The 13,779-nt window shown below is 38.0% G+C and overlaps 1 protein-coding gene across 1 annotated transcript; it reads right to left on the reverse strand.

Moving 5' to 3' along the window:
• Nucleotides 1-20: 20 nt before the first annotated feature.
• LOC129271081 (prostaglandin E2 receptor EP1 subtype-like) lies at nt 21-6,055 on the reverse strand. Its single transcript, XM_054908436.2, has 3 exons — nt 3,985-6,055; nt 3,176-3,630; nt 21-2,594 (listed from the first exon to the last, which is right to left on the reverse strand). Exons 1-3 carry the CDS (start codon nt 4,924-4,926, stop codon nt 2,045-2,047), a joined length of 1,947 nt encoding a protein of 648 aa, XP_054764411.2. The 5' UTR covers nt 4,927-6,055; the 3' UTR covers nt 21-2,044.
• Between the last annotated feature and the right edge of the window lie 7,724 nt (nt 6,056-13,779).

A 13,779-nucleotide genomic window follows, 5' to 3' on the forward strand; every position in this document is an offset into this window, starting at 1 on the left:
ATACACAAAAAAGTCGATGATTAATATGCTGCATAGCATGAATTCAATTTACTTTATTTGACACTTCAGAATAAGAAATAGAATATTTACATGATTTTATTTAGAAACAATGCACTGTCAAATACGTCATGAATACAAGTTTTCTTGATATGAATGATCAAGCACATTTAGTCTCCCGAATAACTCATTGCATTTATAAAACATAGCATATGTGCAGTTGTGGCTAAAAGGGATTTTATTTTCATGGTTAAGGAAACAGAGTTATCATACATGAATATATGATGGCATTATTAAGCAATTAAAAAAAGTCAGATATGATATGTAGGCATATTGTTGTCAAAATTTTACAGATTCTTTAGACAAAACACCATACCTAATGAATATTATAACTGCAAAGGAGTACACAAATGTGAACATTAATTTCATTTGATATTGAGAATTTACATTTAGGATGGCTAAGAAGAATACGGGTTGTTTTACAATATTTATCTGAAAATTGTATTTTGTGTGTTATTGTAATAACCTACAAGTGGCAAAGGCGAATAATTTGTGGGTATAGAAGGAGATATAAACATGGGCGGATACAGGATTTTTCAAAAGGGGGGGGGGCACATTTTTTGTAGGAAAAATTTGACAAGCAAAAAAAAAAGGGTCTTCACTTTCGAAAGAGGGGGCACACCTCTGTTTTCATGGCATTTTTACATAACAAATTTTAATTTTGCTTCTTAAAGGGATCCGCCAGTGGGTATAAAGATATTTGAATGGAATGGGCTGATAAAAAAGTGAATATTCACAGACGTTAGATAGAGAGAGAGAGGGATGGGCAATAAAAAGTAGAGAGAGATCAGATTCGAAGAGTAAAAGCTTTCATGAACTTTTTGAAAAAACAATTTGATTACTCAAAAACATGCTTGCTACCCGTCTTTGGAATTTTCATAGGGACTTTCCATTACAGGACGGGAACTTTAAAAGGACATAAACATACATGTACAATAGAAGTCAGTCAAGCATGTACGTACATCATTTAGGCCGACAGGCAATGTATAAGATAGAAATAACCACAGTTGTGATGTCTTATATCCTTCACCGACCAACGCTATTTTGTCTGAATGAAAACGTCATGAAAATGCAGAAGACGAGAAAAATTTCGATGGCGCATGCGTGGAAGTAGAATCGATTTGGCGGATGAGTTTTTGCTCCATTGAATCACATTGCAGTATTAAGCGTTCTGAAAAAAATCCCATCCTTTATGCATAAATTCTCTAATATCATCACCACGACAGAGGTATCTGCCACCTATCCAAAAACCCATGATAAAAGGGAAAAGATGTTATTAAACACTTATGATTTTCAAGTACAACTGAGCAATTACTTTGAATAATTAATATGCAAAATATAAGAAGTAAAATCTCGGGACGAAAGGCATGTTCATATTAGATAATTGAATGTAGAATAAAAGGACCTTTATTAGGTCAACAGCACACGGCACAAACAACGAACATTGAATAAAAATAAAGTGAAGCTACAATATGCTGTGCACGTGTGTTACATTAACTTGCATCACATTATGTTATTTGGTATGGTTTTGCATTCCTTTTTATTGTTTTGTATTTTTATTCTTTTTCTGTTTTGCATTTCTTATTCTAGCGATTGGTTTAAATCGAATAAGGGCGAGACAAAAGATTAAAAAAGAAAACGACAACTAAAAAAGGTTCCTTGTTTAATTCCTTCGCTCTATTCATGTTTCAACAATAGTTATATTATGTACCGCTAATGAAAATACATCAAGATGGAGGTTATGATTATTTTCATCTCTGTTGTAAAATAAACTTCTCCTGTAAAGAAACTTTTTCTCTAAAGGACCCTAACTTTCACTTAATCAAAACGAAACGGTCCATCTGTCGTTGGCGCCCGACGCGGAGGTGTGTACCCAATGATAGGTACTTCAGGTCTTGACGAATCTAAGGCATGGGAAGTTTCAAAAAGTGTCCAGGAAAAAAGGTCTCTGCGAGGATTCATCACCTCTGTTCGTGATGACAGTCATTCATATAGATGATTCCTTTCGGCCGGTCTTTGCGTACGTGGTTCTTTTAGACGTGATACTCGCTGGTGGCACACTTTCTTCCGGATCTGTAGGGACGCGACTGTACTCCCCTTTCCTGTTCTTTCTACTGCCACCCGTTGTACTTGCAGCGCTGCTTTTGCTGCGGGTGGCGTTGACGTGGTTCTGTATCACTGGCCCATTCGCCACCGGAAAACTATTTGTCACTATGAGCTTTGTCTTCTGTTTGTCCGTACTTGATATAATAAGACGGTCCGTGACAGACGAAGGCGGTGTTGTCACCGTGGTCGGTGATCGCGGGGTATTGGTTGTTGATGATTTGGGAAGAGATTTCACCGATGATGCCGATGGCGATCGATTTGCATTGTGTATGGAAGCGGTTGACGATGACGATGGGGATCGTGGAGCCTCTTTTGTGGGAGACCTCGTCGATGATACTGTGGATGATGATGAGGAAGATCGAATTCTACCTCCCGGGGATGTTTTCGAAGCTGTTGTTGGTAGGCGTACAGGAGAATTCGCCGCTGATGGACTGAAGTATAAGATAAAGAAATGCGCAACAATGTTTTGTGAATCTTTTGAGTTATACATGCGAAATATGATACTGCAATTACAAAGGTATTGTATTTGAAAAGAGTAAAAGGAGTATTAAAGAGTATTTTTTACCATGAGATAAGGACTGAGTAATTATTAAAGTGGCATAATTGTGATTTTCTTTCTTTTCAAATGTAAACTAAATATATAAAACTAGGGTGTATAGTACATTGTTCCAAAAGCATTCAGTATAGACTACAAAATTATTCAATTTTTACTACATTTTATTAGGAAATGAAACTGTATTTGCACCACAATCATTAGGACGATACGTCCATGATTCCGTCAGTCCCAAACAATCCTCCTTGTATATAAACAAAAAATGACATATAAAACCAACCCAAAATAGAAACCCTTGAATCCCCTGTTTAAGGACATCTACCAAATTGACCGATGGTAAGAATCAAATGTCTGCGAATATACATTATATATTAGACGATACTAAGCTTCGGCTTCCCCATAAAATCAATTTCGCTATTTCAAGAGGACAATACCAGCGCTTATACGACAACTAATTACCTTTGCGGAGAGCGCCCATTAGAGACATCGTCTTCCTTGATGAAATCGAGTTTTTTCCTGGCTGATCGTCCTCTTACTGGTTCTTCTTTACTCGAGCCATCCTGTCTACCGACGACCGCGTAACCATCCACGTGGTCGTGCATGACGACATTGACGTGGTTGCTCGTTCCCATTGACAATGATTCCCGATGGCTCCGGACGTTGGCTTCTCGAATACAGTCGTGACCGCGGCCTGATGACCGCCGGCCGCGGGTACTTCGACGGCGTAGGCTTTGTCTTGAGTAGGGGACGTCCCTATATGCAGGTTTTCTACAGGTAAGTCGCATCCAGATCTGCTCATGGCACAGGATGTACAGCCAGGGACAGAAGGCGGGGTAGAACTCGGCCCAGTGCATGGCAGCCATATCCTTGAAGTGGTTGATTCGCTGACCTGAGACATTAGCTATTATCCTCATCTAGGTTGATAAGAGAACAAACAAAACTGTTGACCTTGGCAGATTGAATAGGAATCTTACACGCTGACATTTGTTGACCATTCAATATCGAAAAGAAAACATTGGAAAAGGATTTCTAATCTTGCTTTTGTTGATGAAATTCAATTAACCACATCAGAGAATCGAAGGGTTTATTGTATATCCACTATGAAACAACCTCTAAGTTTATAACTTATCATGCTATACATGCTTTAATTGCGATGAAGCTAGGATTATACCACGCTATTTCAATATATTTCCTCCTGACCATTATTCTTTTAATTACTAACATTAAAAAACATAAGAAATGAGGCAGAAGACCTGCATTATACTCACCACTATTGGAATGTAACAAACTAAAAATCCACACGCGAGAAGAGCATAGTGGATGGTGGCCCATAAAAGAGCTCTATCAGCTGCAAAGAATCGCCTTGGTATCCGGTGAGAGTTATCATCAATCGTCAAAGTCAAACTATAGCGCCCTCTCTCATTCTCTTTACCTGCCGTAGTGTCTTTGCACCTCTTGCAAGTCCTTAATATCGCCCCGATTGTCGCTGCTAAAATGGAAACAATCACGAGCAGGATGATTGCGATGATTATTGTTGCGAGCACGCTACTGAATAAACGACCGACCGTCTCTTCGTCTCTCCAATTGATAAAACACCATGTTGAAGGGTAGTGTAAAGAGATTTGTCCGAACCCTACAAGAGGTAGGATTCCTGTGAAAACGGAGACGACCCATAGCAGCACAAGTACGAAGGGTATCTTCCGGGGTTCAACCTTACGATTGTACGTTAACGGCCGACAGGCAGCGAGGAAGCGCTCAAACCCAAGGAAGCCTGTCATGTAGGCCAGGGACATTCCAAAGGATAGGACACAAAATCCATGAAATTCACACATCCTTGATCCTCCGATCCAGTGCAAACCATTGATGTGGACAGCGATTATAATAGGATAGATAGTCAGATATCCGACAAGACTGGTAATGAAGAACCCACGAAGGATACCATAAAAGGCTGTGGCTCGATGCCACGATGATGAGCAGTAGTACACTCCTAAGGCTATTATATTTCCTATCAATCCTATGCTAAACATAATGATCGGTATCAAGATGGTGGTACTGGGCTGAAGGGCCACCATTGCTGTAAAGTTTAACCCTGGTGGCTCCGCAGCCGCTCGACGGCTCAATTGCAAAACATTGAATCCTTCTTGTAGATCAGGTAGGAGCCCGCCCTCTCCTGCCTGCAGGATGGACGAATTCAAAGTTGTAGGCGACATGATGAAATCAATTATCCGGCGAACTCTTGAACTGAACTGAAATTGAACTGAAAAATGATATCATCCAAGAGGACATCGTGTATAGTCTGTATAGATCTGCTCTGTATCTATTTCCAATGCATGCTTGACTTTTGTCCCTTCAGGAGGTAAGGCGATGTAAACATAGCTGCTCTATCGTCTTTCTTTTTTAATGCGAATTCAATAACGTTGACCCAGAAAGGCAGCAGATGTCACTCTCAACCTTATGTTAATCTACACAAGGCGATGATCACTCCTTGTATCAGTTTCTTTCGATTAAACCCTTCTAGTATGGATTATGTTCGCTATATAGAAATGGTTTCGCTCCTTTCCTTTGACCTGTACAAACTCCGAGCTTCTATGTGTTCAGAGAAGGATAGAGAGAGATTATGAGAAAGAAGACGAGAAGGTGAAAGCATCACTTGCGAAATCACGGCACCCTGAACGTCTGGTGTACCGCCATGCATAGTAATTTCCGAAAGCCGCCACCAGGCTTTACTGACAACTCCCTGGTGGTTGTGCCGCAATATCTACCGGGTCGATCAGCGCGTTGGTAAACGTAGCTACGCTCAAGACAAATCGCCTTTTCTCGTCAAAGTATGGCTTAAGGGTACTCAACCTTAATGAATATCCTTTAAAAAAATCCTAGATATACAAGCGAGTAGAGGAAATATGGCCCATACGCGTAATGGATAACGTGTTTCCTGTCCTCATGTGGAATCAGATGCAAAGCGGCTTGGCAATCGCTAATCCAAATTCATAATAATGGTGCCGGGTAGCTTCATCTCCTCGGCAAATTCTGATTTCAGTTTTTCCAATGAAAGTGCAAATATCATAGATACCCAACTGGGAATAAAGGATAAGTTCGTGTTTCTCTGTCGTGGATGATAATGAAATAGATGGAAGTATCCGGTGCAGCCTTCCTTCGGTTCTCAAGCAGTTTATGCCGCCTTTCACATAACTGATTTGAAGGTTATTCCCGTTTTAAAACCAAGGTCAGTCCGCTATCCATTTCATTTTACTTAAATGAATAAAATATCCGATTGTTCACATCTGAGGTACTTCGGACAGGTCTTTATATTGACAGGAATACGTCCAATATTCAGATTTTCTGTGGAAAGGGGGAGAGGGAGAAAAAAGAAAAACATTAATCATTGCTTCACTGAAAGTATCAAGAGCATAAATCCTTATAACCATTATTGCAGAGAAATGCGATGTTTACGAAGATGGATGGGGAGGGGAGGGGCTAAGAGAACAAATGAATTGATGTGATTGACGAACATTATCTTCTTAAAGTTGCAGAAATGGGAGAGATACTTTATCCTCATTCAGCAAAGGATAAAGAAACTTGAATAAAACAAACATAGCCTTGGTAAGGTATATACATTACGAATGTCATATACATGTGTAGTGTTGTTTCCTGATAATTTTATAATTATTTCTTGTGATTTATGCAAGAGCGCGGAAACAAATTGAATAATCAGACATTACCCTTATGTTCAGGATAAGCCCATCTTAACAATACTAGCATGACAAGCAATCTGCTAAAATATTGTACAAAAGTTGCAGGAATACGATCATATAATGATTAATGACATAATCCGTTTGAATATTTGCCTTCGAAAATACTGAATATGTTTTACGCACGTAATCTCTCAGACATATACGAATTTAAGTTAATAAAGAGCAGGCTTAACTGTGTGTATAACCTCGCTAAAATTATATAGTTTAGGTGTGAGTATTAATGGGCACCCTTTTACCATGGCAACATATTGAATAATAGGCTTTCAGAAAAGTGATTTATTTTTGCTGTCACCTAGAGCAGAATTGTCTGAGCAAGACATTTTAAAATAGTTATTCCGAGATGATTATAAGTGTAATCAAAATCGAGCAAGAACATGTAAAAAATGTAGCATTAAAATCTATATATGACAAATGAATATGGAAATGGGCTACCCTGTCTACACACCTCTTTCATACACTACACTCTTACATATCCCTTTTGAAACGTGTTTTCAATTCGCCTTTTGAAGTATATTCTATTTTGTGTCACATTTCTTCATATTATATCCTACAGAATACTGTGAAAGTCCGTAAAGACGACAGTGGATTTTTTTTAAGCAGTTAAAGTAAACAAGAGGACGAAGAAGGGGGATGAGGAAATGAGAAAGCATAAAAACGATAGTCATTATTCAATCCAGGGGAAATGACGTCACATTTAAGCTGTCTTGTCCTCTATTAAAAACACAGGTGCCGACCCTGTATATATACAGCTATTATTATAATCAATATACAATAAAACAGTTAACCCTCTCTAGATTATTAACCTAACTCTCGTCAATATTTGCATCGATACCATTTATTGTGAGAAAACGGGGCACATGAGGGCATGTTTGTCTTAGACATCACCGATACCATGTCCTTTCTTGCGTATTATTGATTTCCTGGTTGATGAAAATTTAATCTACATTGTAAAAAAAAAACGGATGAAAGGTCAAAGTGAGGAGAGACAGAAACCAATTTTGCGAGTTATTTATTCATTTTTATTATTTATTATTTTTTAATTTTAATTTTTTTTTAATTATTATTATTTTATTTTATTTTATTTATTTATTTATTATTATTTATTTATTTATTTTTTTTTTTTTTTTTGGGGGGGGGGCGGCTTATTGTTTTAAGCAGTTATTAGGCTTTTCGTTTTGGCAGTGAACGTTCTTAAAACAACCTTTCCGGGGCATGGATATACTTGAAATAGGTAAAATGAGTTAACCAGGTGCAATTTATTCTCGATATATCCACTTTTGTCTTAAGGTACGAAAAGAGAGCCTTGGGCCATGTTCGGCTAACTTCGGATCCACAGATCCATGTCACATAATGTACGTCTGACAACAACAGCAGTGGGTTTAGCAAAACACCGTTGCACTCTCCATTCCGGATGGATTCATGTTTGCCATGCTTTATACCCAACCGTTTGACTTTAGTCCCACACACGGCGATAAGTGTTGTTTTCACCTTTTCACGCTGCCTGCTATGCCAGTTGCTCAACTAATTAGGAGCCGTTGAAATCTTAGCTTGAAAATGCCTTCCGCGGTGGTGGAAAACTATGTATGTAGAACTGCGACCAACTGACACGCGTGTGTGCAAGAGGGTGGGTTCATATAAGTGCGTGCTTACACTTTTGTGATTGATCAAACATGTCATTACGCGTTCTATCTCCCCTTTACAAGTTCTTACGAAAATCGAACATTTTCCTTGAATCTGTCTATATCTTTGAAATACACCAAGGGAGTCTCTAACGATAGGTGATAACTTAATCTGCGAACAAATATCTCGATATAGGTCTCTTTTAAAGCTAACAGATGGCACATTGTTGGATAAATCAATTTAATTTGGGAATTACTATTGTAGATTAGGAACAGATTGCTTTCCGTTGAATCACGAAATGGCGAGCTGCCACTTATGTACTATAACTGCGTTGGCGAAACCCCGGGGGTTGAAATAAATAACCCAGTTCTACAATTCGGTAGTGACCTACACATTGAAATATTCATGCTGTCTAGAAGAATTTTTTTTTGAAAATTGCTATGGCAATTCCTTGAATCCTTTGTAAGCAGCGATCAGTTAGGAGTTGATGAAGGTATCATAATAGGACAAGCCGACATAGTTTACATAACCCATCGATTCTCTATCCCTTTGTAAATTGTCTTTGTAGTCACCGACATACCGACACGCCAGCACACGGGAAGCCCTTTCTCATCCCCGCCTCTCCCTTTTTTCCAGTGAAGTCGAGATGGCTACTTTGACGTGATCACGTCACATTTCGAAAGCTATTTCTCCAAACGCGTTGATACATCGCCATCGCATCAGGCATTTGGAAAAGTCATCGACATGCTGATTGATCTCCTTCCGTGGAAACATCCCACCAGTGGTCGCAGAAAACTCGAGCATCGTTTTCACTTTAAAGAGAAATTGGAGTTTACTTGAAATCTTATATTTGAAATTGTTATAGAGTGATAAATTGCATGAGCATTCAATATGAGCAGTAAAGAATAAAAATAAACAATGATGGAATGTCAGATAACTGTCAGGTGAAAAATGTTAATGAAAACTCTCCTAGATTAAGCAGTAGGGGCTCACAAGGGGACCATCCTCTGTTAAAAATCACCACATTGGGAACACTTTCCCGCGCAAATTATCTGACAAGCCTCGCAATTCTCGGATCGGCCACTGGGTTACCTCATGACATCTACCCACATGAATATTTTATTAAAAACTTTTTACTAACAAAATAACTCCTATGAATTTAGTGTGGAATTTTTTCGATTCAACTGGAAAATAAGAGATGTGAAATAACAAGTAAATTACAAATTGCCACCAGAATTGTTTTGAATTTTGGGGGATATTTTCGGTTCGGAATACGGGAAACCATTCTTCATTGTTGCCGACAATGTGCTTAATGTCATGATAAGAATATCTATGCCAGAGGTATAAATGCGTAAATTACCGTGACGGTTATCAGGTAAGCTCATAAAAAGCTGGTGAATGTAATTTCCACTATATGTAAATCATTTATAAATCATTGTTCATGAACGTTACTCAAACGAAAACGAACTCATATTAATCGTTCTGCCCTAAACTTTTTCAATTCTATCGCTTACAATCCTGTAAGAATAAATTAAATCATGGTATTCATATTATTAGAATTCTAATTAATCATCCATGTATGTCTGTTTGGTCTATTTTGTTTATTTTCAGGTTTGTTTCATTTTTTTAATATGAATACCTTATAATAATAAGGAAAATGTTTGGATATAGCATCTTTCAAAGGGCGCTGTTTAAGACTCAACACACTGTTTACAGAACCGTTTAAGGCGCAAAGCAAGTCGAGATTTACTACATAATAATGCTCCTTTTCAGTAGGTCAAGTGATGTGCTGTTGCGTGAAATTGGAGAGAGTTCTCTGTTGTATCATCAATATTAATTGTGTGGTCATCCTCCCTAGAACACTTAAAGTCAGTCAGAAGTACATCCACATTCCACGCATTCAGCGACCTTTGATTCTATACGATAATTTCAGCTTAGAATTTAATAACGCTTCAGTGTTCTTGACCGACAGTAATGTAGAGTGTCTTTAATGTCGCAAGACGGTGGGGAAAATAGTTTGGACACATTAGCACGTCAGCCATACGTGATTTTGGATCGTCGGACAGAGAGAGTGACCTTGCATTCCATGTGCGAAAAATTAGGGCAGATCTGTCGAGCAGGGCTTTGCACTTGGAGGGAATGCTCCAGATAAAACCTGCAACTATTCTTGGGGATTTCCTCTCTTGCTTCGTTGTGCAATGTGCATCATTCTGCATCATCTATCCACCTTCTCCCTTCATCTTCCTCTGAAAGCTCTTCGACTTCGTTTCTATAATTTACATTGGCATCGCATCTACCATCTGTTAGGATCAAGCAAGTTTAGGCTCAAATAACTATGCTCTCTGTATCACTTTGAACATTCTTAGAGTCTTAAATTGCAAAAAAAAAAAGATCGACACCTAAATCACTTATTTTTCAAATTATTTGATGAGGTAATTAATGAACTAATTAATTCATTTATTCATTCATCTATTCAGTCAGTCAGTCAGTCAGTATTCATTGATCTCTTTATTAATTTAGCATTTTTAAAGACATTAATTTATTGATTTTATATTTTGGTTAGGGGGAGTCTTGAGCAACAAAATCGTTTGACTATCGAATTGGTAATATATATCGATATTTTTGATCATTCATAAACGTCAAAATTCATTTATTAAAAAGAAATCCATCAAACGAACTTTAGCCATCGGAAAATAATCTCATATTAGTGCACTAACTTGTGGTTTTGCCATATCAGTCAGTGGTATAACCGCAGTTATAGTGAAGGGGTATGATTTACATCCATGCAAAAAAGCAGCTGAGCTATTATGATCCAAGTATACGTTCATATCTACTCAAGATGAGTGATCAGGTTACAATACCTATATCTAATTTCCATACAAATTAAGGTACCCGCATAGAACTTCATACTCGCATCATCCCCCTGTCCCTTTCACACACACCCCACACCCTCGCTTTCACCCACACACACCCTTACACACACAATGCACCAAAACACACCCTTACCAAACCATCGTTCAACAACCACATGTACGCTAAGAACACACAAGCACATATTACGCTCTTTTCTCTCAACAACCCACCTTCTCACCACCCACTCACACAAATCTCATGCACACACCCACACACACACCTTACACACATGAACGTCACCCGGTCCTTTGGAATCAAATGCCACAGGTCTCTGAATTTAAAATGTTTGTGTCACATCCATGACACTTTGGAAATTGAAGGAATTTTTTTTGCTGATAGGAAGGGGAATGACATCAAAATTAGGACGCCAAAATATTATCATAAACAATTTTGCTTCATTATCAATCTTAAGTAAAACAAGCATTTTCTATTAACACGGTTAACTTCAACAGCGTTGCTCAAAATACCCATCATTTTCGAATGTAAAATGTCATGTGCTACTACAGTGGGAATCGTCATGTACCTATTAAAGGACTTCTCCAAATATGGAACAAGGGCGAACGGCATGGAGTACTCTAGGAGGGGGATATACATGAAGAGCATGTGTGCATCGATTTCTGTTCTGACCTGACTTCGCCCTAGATTTGGTTTGGAAGTCCAAATAAACATTGTGACTGGGTAATCACAGATAATGAGCTGTCGTGATAAGACGAACTTGATGAATACCGCTTCCTACATCCTCTTTTTTAAGATAACAGACCCCGGCATGGCCCAAAAGAGGAACATCGAAACAGAATTTAGTCAATACCGATAATAAAACCCAACCACTTAAACCCCTCTAATGATTCCATAAATTTCTTTCACAAAGATCAGTTGAACAAGGAATGTACAAATTAAAATATTTCCACATTCTTCAAAACTAGAAAAAATGGAACACTTCACAGATTTTGTGACCACGATTTGAGTGTCAATTTCAATATCGATTCCAGGGGCTATTTGTATAAAGTTTTGCGTAATGAGTACATAGAATTAGCGTTTGAGAATGAAAATAACGATGAATGCTATGATGTAAACAATGTTCAATCTATTGACTTTGCGTAAAAGGCAGGAGGATGGAAATCTAGGGAGAGGGGAGAGTGTTGGTTTTCTTTTCTTTGGATCCTATCTTGTGATAAACGAAATAAACCAATCGAAAGTCTTTTTAAATGAAACTCAATGAACACATCACGGACCTTCTTTTCATCATATTATGATGGCAACATCAGGCCCATATAACAATCTAAACGCACTGTCAGTGAGAAAATGTACACCAGACTGGATGCTACGGATAAGTACATGGCCACAGGAAATTTGATTATTTGCCATGGTAACAGTTATTTATTTTTCTTCCAGCCAATATACTCTGCTGCAAAGAAGAGTGTTAGTTTTCATGCTAATCAACGGCTTAGCAAACGACTGAGAAAACAATGTCGACAACTGACTTTGGGCACACGTGGAGATAAAAGACTTAGTTTAAAATATCTTTCTTTCACAAGCACGATAATGGACTTTTCCGGCAGTTTCAATATTTTCAAAGTTAAATGTCTTTCATTAATGTATTTTCGTATCAGATAGAGACAAATAATGTTACTTTTTTTTCTTAAAACAGAAAGTACAAAAGCTAGTGCCATCAATATAAATTTACATATTATGGATAAAGTTTCTTTAAACTCAAATGGATAAGTATGTTTCCCAACGTGTTGAAAGACAAAGTTCTCATCATTCGTTCTTTATTTTTGAAAGATACTACGAAAGGTCTGGTAATCTAAAAACTTGCAACACAACCACCAGCGTCAGAAATGGCGGCGAAAGCTGACAAGTGACCGACTTATGCAGCAAAGTCGAGATGAAAACGCCGCTTTTCTCTCTTGTATTTTTTTGGCAATTAATCTTCAAATGACATCCTTTGCCAATCCATCTCCTCCGAGTAGGCCATTATGAACGCCAAGAGCCCGTGAATAATTCATACACCTATCCCCCTATCGTCGGCCTAGACAGCTGGATGGTATTGATACCCTGTCAAAATGGAAAAAACGAAGAGATGTCAACAAATCCACCGACAAGGAAATTATGATAATGTCAAGCTGCGTTGGACTAGGAGGAGATCGGGACTGACAATAAGACCTTTTATCTTTTGCATAGTCTTCTATTCTTCTTAGATGTATATCTGTCAAAATCTAACACATGACGATGTGATATTATATTCATGTGCTTTTTCCCTTCCTGAGAGCGCATTTACCAGCCTTTGGCAATATGTTCGAAAGAGGCGCATATTTTACTTTCCCTGTGGATGTGGCAGCAAGACCCAAGATACGAAGGAGGTATTGTAGGAATAAAAAAAATATATATTTGCAATCAAAATCAAACTTCTTGTGCAGTTTTAGAATTGATTGAACAATCCTAGCTGTAGCAAATCAGTCAAAACTTCATGTTGCAAGAAGCTGATCAACAGTCAATTATACATTTCGCAATTAATTTCAATGATATGATTGAATTGGGTATCCAAAACAGATTTTCATATGAATGCAAGTTTTTTTGAAAGCGTCCGATAAGTCCCCCATCCCCCATAGTTCATGTATCATGTATCATAATTATCCCAATGTCATAAGGACTGAAATATGATAATTCATTTAAAGCAAAATTTTGCTGAAGCCAAATTGGATAGCATCAGCTGGAGTTCTAAAGAGCTCAAATAGTTCCCGCTTCTTTACCCACAATGCAACATTTCGATCATGTATT

Source organism: Lytechinus pictus, chromosome 11 (genome assembly GCF_037042905.1).
Source record: "Lytechinus pictus isolate F3 Inbred chromosome 11, Lp3.0, whole genome shotgun sequence".
NCBI classification, from domain to species: domain Eukaryota; kingdom Metazoa; phylum Echinodermata; class Echinoidea; order Temnopleuroida; family Toxopneustidae; genus Lytechinus; species Lytechinus pictus.